At 37.5% G+C, this 11,456-nt stretch overlaps 1 protein-coding gene across 1 annotated transcript; it reads right to left on the bottom strand.

Annotated features, from left to right (window-relative positions):
• Nucleotides 1-1,102: 1,102 nt before the first annotated feature.
• Nucleotides 1,103-10,068, bottom strand: GCLM (glutamate-cysteine ligase, modifier subunit). The gene is made up of 7 exons (XM_009333868.1): nt 10,057-10,068; nt 9,625-9,690; nt 7,804-7,888; nt 6,990-7,046; nt 5,516-5,718; nt 4,196-4,310; nt 1,103-2,434 (listed from the first exon to the last, which is right to left on the bottom strand). Exons 1-7 carry the CDS (start codon nt 10,066-10,068, stop codon nt 2,265-2,267), a joined length of 708 nt encoding a protein of 235 aa, XP_009332143.1. The 3' UTR covers nt 1,103-2,264.
• Nucleotides 10,069-11,456: the final 1,388 nt, after the last annotated feature.

Raw genomic sequence — 11,456 nt, 5'->3', positions numbered from 1 at the left:
CTCGGCTCCGTATGGAAAAGCCCTGCGGCAACCGCGGAGCCGCGCGCCGTGCCGGAGGGAGCGGGGGTTCTCGCTTTGTGGGGGAGGACGATTCCTGCCGTTGGGTGATGAAGGCCCAGAGCGTGGGACACTTCAGAGCCTCTTACGACAAAGCGTAAAATGCGATTTGTGACAGCGTAAAATACTGAGAATTCATACAAAGCACAGATGAAAAGCCTACAAGAATTTCAAATTTTAATTCAAACTTTCAAGTTTCTCATGGAAGGAAATCTCATCTCTCCCACTTTGACGCAAAACAAATTAAGGAGATAACCTGATAAAATGTTAACACTATCAGTGACTCTAGAAAAATAAGATGATCATGTCTTAAAGTTACCATGTCTTGAAATTATCATGTCTTAAAGGGTGCTTCTCTACAGCAAGCAAATTGTTAACAGTTTACAGAAAGGAAAGAAATAATTATCCCGTTAGAGCAGCCTATACACTGTTTTAGCACAATCCTTGTTTTGTAGCATTTCAATTTATAAGACTGAGCACACACACACGAGTTACACAATACAGAATGTCAAGAGCCAAACACAGAGCCGGAATCCGCAGGTAGCAGTTAATCATCATCAGCACGCAACTCAAAGCTGGTAAGGAAGTTTAAAATGAAACTCATGTAGTTTTGAAACTCTGATACACACTGACCCAACACTAAAAAAAGGCTACATTTTGATTAGGAGAAAAAAATTCAAACTTTTATTGATGCATTACTAGTCCCAGTGCCCCCCTCCTCCATTTATCAAAAGAACTGAAGTAGTCCCTGAGAATTTCCCAGGATTTGCCACCTACAGATAAGATAGTTGAGGACTCAAAAGGTATCTCGAAAAAGATTAATCTTTTAACTTGCTGAAATGGATTATAGGAAGCTGACAACTTCACTGCCTACAAGCATTCAAATTCCACCAGCTGCCTACATAACAGAATTTGAAAGATGTTGGTGAAAATTCATTCCCTTACAGTCCAAAGCTCAAAATATGTACAACTAAGTTAATGAGTACTACTAGTATGAAGCCCTGCTCCTGCCTGAAATCAAACGGAAAATAAGTATTTTAACTACAAGTTGAGCTTTGCTATCTATTCCAATTTAAAGGCCAAGGAAATGAAAAGGCCTTTTCAATAGAAAGACGACATTAAACCAGAAGCCTTGCTTTCGCTGCAGCAATCTCTAGGATTCAAAAGCCAGTGCGCTAAGCCACTGCCAAACATAAATATACCTAACTGACTTCAAGCTAACCCTTGCTTGCATCATTTCTGAATGGCACTCGAGCAACAAAGTTTCCTAGGCAACCCCAAAAGAAGTCATCCATTTTGCACAATCCTACAGTGAACAGCTTCGACATTTACTATCTGTTCTGACTTGGCCGATACTGATTGTGTAGTTCACAGGTATCAAAAAAACCAAGCTACAGTTGAGAAGAAGACAGGCACAATTCAATTTTTGATTAACAGATTTTTTCATCCACTTGTTTTCAATTCTTATTTTAAACATTCACACAATAATACATTTTCTATTTCAAATGGTAAAGATGACATCACACTTGTGCAAACACTAAACAAAGCATATTGAGGCACAAAGAAGCCAGAAGGGATTCAAGTAACAGTCAGAAAGTAATTTGGAAGATGCATTTTTTCTAAATCAGAGAGGTCTCTTACATTATATTAAAAATAAACCAATTTTCCCATCCACACAAAGTAAACAGCTGAATTGCCTATATATACATACCAAGTAATGAGATACCAGTTTCATTTTTTTGGGTAATTTTTCATAAAAGATGACAATTTTCTATAAAATCTAGTCCTTGAATGCATGAAATCTATGTACCTACCAGATAAGTAACTATTATTTAAGAGAAATTCATTTTTTTAAAAAATAAAAATATAGTTTCTCTATACTACCCAATGGCAGCTAAAATATAATGATAATTTTACAGTGAACTGGTCATACAAAGAAAAATATTTTAAACTGTTTCTCTATAGATAATTTCAATTCAAAACACCAAACCCAAAATATTTCATATTTTAAATGAACCGGTCAGTAGGTTAAGAAAGAAAAATAGTGTTAGAACACTGCAGACACTCCTGCTGAGATCACACTGAATAATTACAACTTTTGGTCTTTGTTACAAATGCTGTAAAAGTGTTTCTATGAAAAAAGCAATGTCCCCCCATCCCCAAGAAATTAAAACAGTAAGCCATTAAAAAAAAAAAAGAAACGTGTTTTAAGAGGCATTTCTTTTAGCTTGCATGATATAGCCTTTGGACTTGATAATTCCTCTGCTTTTAACAATGACTGAATACCGGAGAAGCCATAAAGGAATCCACTCGTGTGCTTTCGTGTTCTGGATGCTTTCTTGAAGAACTTCTTGGAAACTTGCTTCACAAAGTAATTCTGAAGTTAAAAAGGGATATTCATACTTTAAATAATGTCATGTAAACAGCTGCAAAAAGCAACACTTAGTAAGAGAAGCCTTTTTCTACAGTCAAAAATCTTAAGTAGTGCTAGGTATGCCACAGATCTACTCTTCCGGAATGCACGTAGGGTAAAAGCAGCTGAATATCGCAGAAGAAATCTCCAGGACACTTTTTTTGCAACACTGAGTATCTCCCACAAAACTAATTAACTGAGATTTCTACAGTATCAAATGGAACTGATCAGCAGAGCCATTAGCAGGAAAAAATGAAAATTAAATTTGAGAAGCTAGCTAGACAAGCCAGAGGTGTCTAAAGCATAAGGCTGAAATCAGCAAAGTACTGAGCATTCTCAGTTACCTCTGCAGTCACTGGAAGCTCAACATTTATAGCATCTCCCATAACTGGGCTTGTAGTAACCACAAGCCCAGAAAGCATTAAGACGCATTAAGAAAAATGGGCTTAAATGCCACAAAGCAGAAAAGGAAGGCAAGTACAAATCCTCCTCGTTTCCTCTGGGAAGTCTGTCAAGGGAACAATCTCTTTGATGAGGAGTGTTCCCGAAAGACAGTCTCAATACTCTTCAGCTGACCATTACAGAAAAGTTAAGCTCAGCAAACAATGCATAAGGGAATCGCTACTTGCTTTGTTTTCCTATCCAAATCCTCTTCTCCTTCATTTCATTAGTCTCGATAGAGAGTATTTATCAAATTGCAAGTTGCACCTTGGACTTCACAGGACATGGAAATTGTCAGATTGAATGGCAATTCATCTTGTAAGCTGCCAGAGCAGCGCTGACACATGCTCAAGCTCTGATGAAACTCATTAGTTTTAACAGTGCTACTATAAAGCACGTACTTCATAAATAGCGTTTCATACACTTTATTTCTTTGGGGTGGGAAGAAAGGAGAAGGAAGGAAAAGTATGCATCATGAACAGTTGGTCATAAGGAAGAATGTAGGGAAGGCACGAACTAAATATTGTTTAAAGACTTCTCGCTTACAATTCCAGCAAGATATTTAAGGCATAATTATAGCGAAGAAGATTAGATGATGTTCAAGAGAAACTAATATAATATCCCCGAATATTCTAGGGAGCTGGTAACTCTAAAGTCTGAAGTTCTAGAGTCTAAAGGAAAGCCTCCAAGCCCTTCAATCAATTAGTAAATGAATCACTGCACAAAACAACAATTTACACCAACTCTTTTTGTAATAATGTTATTTTAAGAAATCGCTACTTTGAAAGAATCCTGCTTAAAGCATAGTAATTTTACACATCTAACATTACCAAACTACTCAAAAATCAACTGACCACCAACATTTCTATGCAAGCCATTTCACAGACAAGTTCTGGGCAAGTGGACTTTCATTTGTCATTTACTGACCTCCAGCGATACAACTGTCATTTCATTCTATGTTTTGTGGAAATAAGCTATTTTTTGAACATATGTAGTACAAATTTCTCAGTAGTTTGTTCTTCTGTTTACTTAATTTTCTCTGATTGAAATGATTTCAAGAAACTATCCAAGGCTGGAAGATTGCCTCCCCCCCCCCCCCCGCCCCCTTTCTTGAAGCAAAAGCAAGAATTTAATAGACATATTTTATAGAGGAGAAACTTTTAGAATTCTTTGTTTGGGATTCAAATGTAACAAACTTTGAAGTTCAGAGAAAGATTATTCCCAATTGTGTACTGAATAAATGCATTTAGAAGTCTTCTGTTGACTTCTCTGGCAAAGCCTTACCTTTTGGGTCATTGTGAGTTAACAGCTGTATGTCAAACTGTTTTGCAAATGCTGTGAGATCAGGTGGCATCACACAACAGGAAGCTAGGTTCACCTGATTACTACTTGGTTTTACCTGAAAGTAACAAAATACTTTTGTAAGAAAAAAAAAATAATGTACTTCTAGTTGTTTCCCCCGTGCCCTCTATTACAACAGAAATTTTGCTTTGACCAATTTGCCTTTGACCATTGTTTTGAAGTCTGAACAAGGCTAATTAATTCTGCATGATGCTAAACAGGCAACTCCTACATCTGCAATTTCCTACAGCACAGAGCCCAAAACAAGAATAGGATCTAACTCCAGGTGCTGCCACAGCAAGATGAGTACTAACCCATTCTGGCTTCCTGCCTGATGTGCTCCCTAAGCAGCAGCAGGTTCCCCCCCCCCCCCCAGTATAAACTTTATAGGGGCCTTAGTTTGAAAAAGACTTCAAATACAAAAATCCAAATAAATTTTTGTTAAGGATATATAATTTGCAGTCTTCCATATCTTCAGGTAAGTGCCTAAATCAGATTAAGTTAAAAGAGACTCTCTTCCACTGACTCTTTCTCTGCTCATCACAAACTGCATTCATGATCACCATGCAGGTGGTCATTAATCCCCTCAATTATCCTCCCCTCAGTATTCACAAAACAGCGAGGAGCACAAATCAGGACCTCTTATACAGATACGGTATGTTCACATACCACAAAAGAAATGTCGTAAGAGGAGTATTCAAAGAACTAGTAAGGAACAGTGAATCCACAAGCTTACATGAGCATGGGCACATACTAGTACAGACCTCCATCACTCAAATGTTAAGAGGCAATTAGTCACATTGGACAACAAAATATTGTGCCACTTCATTCATAGCCTGTCTTCCTCTTTACATTTAAGCTTAGCATTCAAACAGCATTTTTCCAAGGGGAAATCCCTCCGCACAGCTTAAAGTGAAGAGAGCTATGTTTTCAGAGTCACTGGAATAAATCTGAAGGTTTAAGAGTACTGTTAATACTCCTTCCTAAATATAAAAGCATTCAAAACTCAAACCTTCAGTACTTCAAAGAACCTGCTACTGAACAGACCTGTGGTTTCCAGCCTTTGCTGGTCTGTAGGTAAGAACACAGAACAAGTGAGTCACACTTTGAGCCTCCCCCACCTTGAGCAACATTGTGACCGTCCATAAGATGCTGAAAATAACAGGGCTAATTAATATTTTGTATATAAACCCATTTATAACAGAAGTTTATAACTGTGGCAGCCAACAAAACAAGTTACTTCTGTAGGAAGCTTGTTCTCACCTGTGCCCACAGATACAGCTGCTCTAATAGTGTTTTATCTAGGTCAGAGGTACCTATGGCAACAATCTTTTTGTTTTGAACTAGGTTTTCAAGTTCTTGCCAATAAGGTTGCAAATACTCCAAGGACAGGCTAGTTCCATCTTCAACGGGAGGTGGGGCAATAATGACTGAGTCTAACTGAGCAACTCCGAGGGCAGAACACGCTGAGGAAAAAGAACAGAGACACTGCAAAAATCTTTTGTAAGATACAAACATAAGCAGCATGACTCTTCAAATTCAGCAAAAACCACACCTCCTGCTTCACTCTGCTAGCTTCCCATTCACCGTTTGAAACTCTGAGTGTATCAGCAGTCAAGGATAGTAACACAATGTTTTTAGCAAAGAATCAAACATGCAGCTGAAGGCCAAGTTTCAATTGTAGGTCTTGGGGGGGACAATGACCCACAAAAACCCCACCACCAAACAAAGCGTGAAGCTTTTTTCTCCTTTTCAATGTTAAAGCTGTATTTTTCTGTGAAGACAGGGGTGACATACAATTCCTGATTCCTTCATTCTCAATTTCTTCCAAAATTTGTAACTTTCACTCTGAACTATAACTCAAGTACAGGGCATGGACTAGGAGAACTATTTGATCTATGTGAGGAGTTAGACTAAAAGCACACTGAATATGGAGATTTAAATTGCCAGAGAGAAGTGGCAAGTCTTGGAGTATCACTGAGCTTTAGGGAAGATGCAGGTCATTTATTCAAAAAGAATAAAACTAAGTAGCTAAATAAATTATTTTCTTCTGGAGGAGGATTCTATCAATGTATTTTTAACAAATGGCACTACCACTTACAATAAAGAGGCTATTAACTGGCATATCAATAGAAAAGAATGATATCTGACCCTTTGTTCTTTGGTAACCCCTTATGCCCAACAATCTTCCAAAGTGGTAAAGTTCAGTGCTGCTCGCAATTACTGCTATGTTAGGCTAACAAAACTTTGTGTATCAGTACAGCCATTGTACTGCATTTTCAATAAAACTTAACTATTTCATCAGCTGCTTGCAGCATTGTTTTGTTTCCTAAATAATCTCTGAAATACTGCACAGCTAGTAGCAAAGTTCATCATGTCAAAAACAACTGGCAACTAACAACAACTGGTAAGAACTACCGTATCACTGTTACTAAAACATCACATGCTATTCACTTTTTAACAAGTTTTGTGTGAAAGAATAAAAACTTGCTCCTGCTTGGAGCAAGGAATCGGATTTGAGTTTGTGCACCCGAGGTTACAGCGATCCACATTTAATAAGTTTACCGATTGAACTAACGTGTAAATAGACTCGATTGCCTGAGTCTCTCTTAATAGGAAAACAGGAGATCCTTGTGACAGTCACTAAATACACCTCTTAGATGGAAAAGGTTCTAATTTTATTTCTAAATACTGAGTAAAAAAGAAACCCTAGCAGAAGTTTGAGTTTCACACTTACCCAGGTCAACTGCATCTCTGATCGACGAAGAGTTTGATCCAACGATGAAAAGTTTTGCTATTTTCAAAGAAACTGGAATCAATAACTAAACAAGCCAGCTATTATTAAATATTTACTTTTGCTATGTACACTACTTATGAATTCTTGGGTAAAGGGTTCTTAGAATATACACCAATTACTTCAAAAATTGGAAAAAACCAACCTCCTGAAAGGTGACTGCCCAATAAAGACACTGTTCTCTTAAATTTCAAAGTTGTTGTGCAGTCTCAGAACAAGAAATCATCCAGCTAGATGATCTAACAAGCTGTAAAGCTAGGACGTAAGCATCAAGACACTAAGCAATAACCGTAACAACCTGTATAAAAACCCCAAATGTAATAGTACAAACAGACCTCTTCACAACTTACTGAGACCCAAAATGTACTAGTGTTAGTTTGGACTGCCTCCTTCAAGTTCATCATATTCAACCTGGAAAAATTATGCAAATAAATGTGCTTCCAATGCTATTTCTTAATTGCAGTATTATCTGTAATATTTTGCTTCAGAAAAGTCAAAGATTCACAAAATACATTTAAAATGTCTTGAGGGGATGCAAGTTAAACTCAAAAAATGCCGAGCTGCTTTAAAACCTGAAACACGAATTCAAGTCTTTCTTAGCCCACTTCTAGATTACCCAAAGTACGACAGTGTGCACTGATGTAATTTGACTTTGCAATTACAAAACACGGTGGAAAGAATATACATATACGAACATCCTATTAACGACTGCATATGAAACCTTTTTATGCCACCGGATTTTTGACTATGTTCTTACCTGATACTTTCAACTCATCCCTTTCTTCAGGATTTATTTTTTCTATAGCTTGAGCTACAGTACATTCCAGAACCTCCAGTATTTCCTGTAGTAAGAACATGAGACTTAGGAACAACTCGGCAAGAGGAGACAGTAAGTTCCTGAGGAATGTTTTTAAGTAATTAAAAAAAAAAAAGCCTCACAGCAGTTAGAAACAAAAATAGTATAGAAATGCAATGACAGAAAGAAAGTAACCCAATGCTTCTTGATCTCTGAGGGGAGGTCAGGAAAATGAAGCTATATGAAAGGCCTTATATGCCCCTAATATAAACAATACAAGTTACTGGTAAGAATTATTGGAATAAGATTTAGTGGTGTTCTGATTTTCTGATGTGAACAGATCGCTGTGCCAATTCAACCTGCCTTGCTGTAAAAAAAGCCTCATGACCAGCTGAAAAAAATCATTATCAGAATTAGGGGGTTTGGGTGTCGGGTGGGAACATCTTTGCATGAAAGTATTTTGTAATTTCAGTGAAGCCTATGAAAAGCCTACAGTGAAAATGCTGTAAAATACGAATTTAAACGAATAATTTTGAAACTAAAAATTAGGAAAGTGTGAGAGATTTCACGCTCTCACCTCATTTAAGACTAGGCTGACATCTCATGTCAGCTGGCACAAGGTGATTTTTTTTTAAGTCTTTACCTATATGAGATTTTGTATTATACACACACACACCTCCCTACCCCCAACCAAGAACTCTCTGGTAATTTTTGCTGCCCTACCAAAAAACCCTCAAGTGAGTCTTTGAGTTATTCCATACAGTCAGCATTTTAAACAAAAGTTAACTTTTTTTTTTTAATTACTGGAAACCAATATAATTCATAAAAGAATTTGGAATTATGCAGTTAACAGTTTGATAGTAAAACCTAGCTTACACTAAATAATTAACTTCAAATGGATCGCTACATCTTACAGAGACAAATGCTTATTTACGTTCTCTTCTAGAGCAATCATTAGATCCTCCACAAATCATTCAGCAATAACTGCCTCCCCACACTCCAGCGTGGAACGCAGCAATGTGCAGCTGATGCCACCATTACACAAGAACTGGTAACACAACCCAAAGAAACGGTCAGGGAAGTTTTTCAGTGGGCTTTTTGGGGTTTTTTTTTGGGTTTTTTTTCCTAATGAAACATGCTAATGTTTCACAGAGAAAATAATTTATTTTGTGGGAACCTATTACTGCTTTGCTGAATTTCAGAAGCAATAGTGAAAGGAGGAGCCAGCAAATACACCAAGATCTTGATGTCAGATGCCCGTGACTATGGTTTTAAGAATTACGTGGAAGTCTTTAGCTCTTAAGGGAAAAATTGCCACTTCTGCATTTTCAGAAATACTTCTGAGACAACCAAGGCTACGCTTCAGAGTTCCCCTCCAAATGGAATGATCTTCAGCTATCTAGTTTATCATAGTTTAGATAATTCTCCATTGAGTTTTTACAAGCATGCTAGCAAACTGCTAAGGTACACAATTTTTTTTTTTGGTGATTGCTCCAACAATTCACTTGAAATCTTACAGACCAGGACTTTTATTTTGCTATGAATTGTCTTATTTGCCATCAACAGGATTCTTTACTTTGGTATTTCTTAACCTCTCCAAATTTGGTAAATATTAAAAAAAAAAAAAAAGACGGGTTGAGAAATACTCTTTTAAGATACCTGGAGCCACAGATACTTTTACAGAAATTTAATAGACTCATTTATATTTTAAGAGGTGTAACCAACTACATATTTCTCTGTTTTCACATGCAACACGGATAACACACGCAACACCTCTCCTACCTGATTTAGATCTTGTCCAATCTTTGAGCTCCATTCAGTCAGCGTTTTCTGAATGCAGTCCCGCACCTACAAAATATTTTTTCGTATTAGAGTGTAGAAATGTTATAGTGGCAGAGAAATACAATGATTCATAGGCATGTAGGACAGACAGAGCAGGTGAACTAATGACACCATTCCCTCAACCACAGAAGATTCCTTCTTCATAGCTTCCATCTGAAACTTGTTCTAACTAGTTTACTTACATGTTTTCCTCTCCCCTTTCACAAAGAGTTTTAGCAGTAATACAAGTACTGTACTTCATTTATTTCTCAGACCAATGCCATCTTTAAAGGAAAGAACAATGCTAAGAGAGCAAGAACTAGGGTGTGGGGTGGTTTTTTCTTTTTTTGCGTAGAGATTCTTAAGTTACAACGTAGTCAGATAATCGCATACGTGCTGTGACATCGTTAGAAATGAGACGTTACAATCAATCACTAAATACTCATTATATTAATTACTTCTCTTTCCAAGAGGCACCTGACACTTTTCATTTACTGCCTACCTATTCCAGGTGCCGAACCACTAATGCTTTTAAGTCCTCCGTTACTGAAGGGGGAACCTTCAGATCCTACCCTGCACTTGCATTTTTTCTGCATCCACAGATGCAAAATAAACTTGACCAGGATTCTGATCATCGATTTTCTTGAACATAGTAAGGCATAACTATTAAGTCTAAATCAGCTAATTAACTGCGTATTGTACCAGTACTTCAGCTGTACCAATGCTCTTGCTTCCCTCTGATGCACCTCGGGAGCTGTTACGCTGCAGGCTAAGTAAATGTACTGTCTAGATGGGTACCTGCCACAGGTAGGAGCACTTTCATAAGCTGCTGCTTTACTTCACTTTTAGCAATATATTTTATATCTACGTGGATACCCACTTTTTGTACCATTAAATAGCAATTTCCTGTGACACCTAACATTAATTCAGAGAGCCCATAATACCATGCAGAAACTAGAAGCCAACCTCCCCCCATAAAACTGGATATCACAAACTTTAAGACATAATACAGTAATAATACTTTGTGAAGACAAATTCTGTACATTCTTTCCCAGTCATTTAAAACGGCATGAAAAAAATAACTCAGTTAAAAGGCACGCCCCCCCCCCCCCCCGAATAGTTATCCACAATGCTGGAACTCTTTAGCCTATTTTGATGCAACTTATAATGTTAGCTTTTCCTTTCTGAGGGAAAGTGAGATGGTGCTAAATATGTATATTCTACATATTGCTACTTTACAACCCTCACACTTTATACTTCTACTGCAGTTAGTATGCACAAGCCTCTGTCTCCAAAGCACACCATTCCCCTGCCCAAACATGTGTGAAAAGCGCAGCATGCTTGACTGCTTTGACCAGTTTTTCCAAATACAGTTACATCCAGAAGCTGCTAACGTTAGGGTTCATAGTTTGCAAAATTTTAGCTTACGTTCTGCCACTGAGAACTACACTAACTACACCAAATAGAAGAGTTAAAAGCCGATTTAGTTCTGATAATGAATGCCAATTATTTGCTTTTGAAATGCCAGCAACTCTGGAAAGCAGGCAGCCTTACGTTTAAATGCAGATTTCCCTGTAAAAAAAATGAATTTAAATACCTTAACTGATTAGTTCCGCACACTGGCCACTCTTTATTTAACAACCCTCCAGAAACTTCTCACACAAGGGTGCCCATTAGGATACAGCCATCCCTCTGCTACAGAATCTAACCCCAGTTCGCACAGATCACAGGATGTTGTAATAAGCAACCAGGCCAAATAAAAAGGTTATTACCACATGACAACTAAATAAAAG

Source organism: Pygoscelis adeliae, unplaced genomic scaffold (genome assembly GCF_000699105.1).
Source record: "Pygoscelis adeliae isolate BGI_AS28 unplaced genomic scaffold, ASM69910v1 Scaffold10, whole genome shotgun sequence".
Lineage (NCBI taxonomy): Eukaryota > Metazoa > Chordata > Aves > Sphenisciformes > Spheniscidae > Pygoscelis > Pygoscelis adeliae.
Note: the sequence above shows the minus strand (reverse complement) of the source record. Positions and strands in the feature narration are given on the sequence as shown.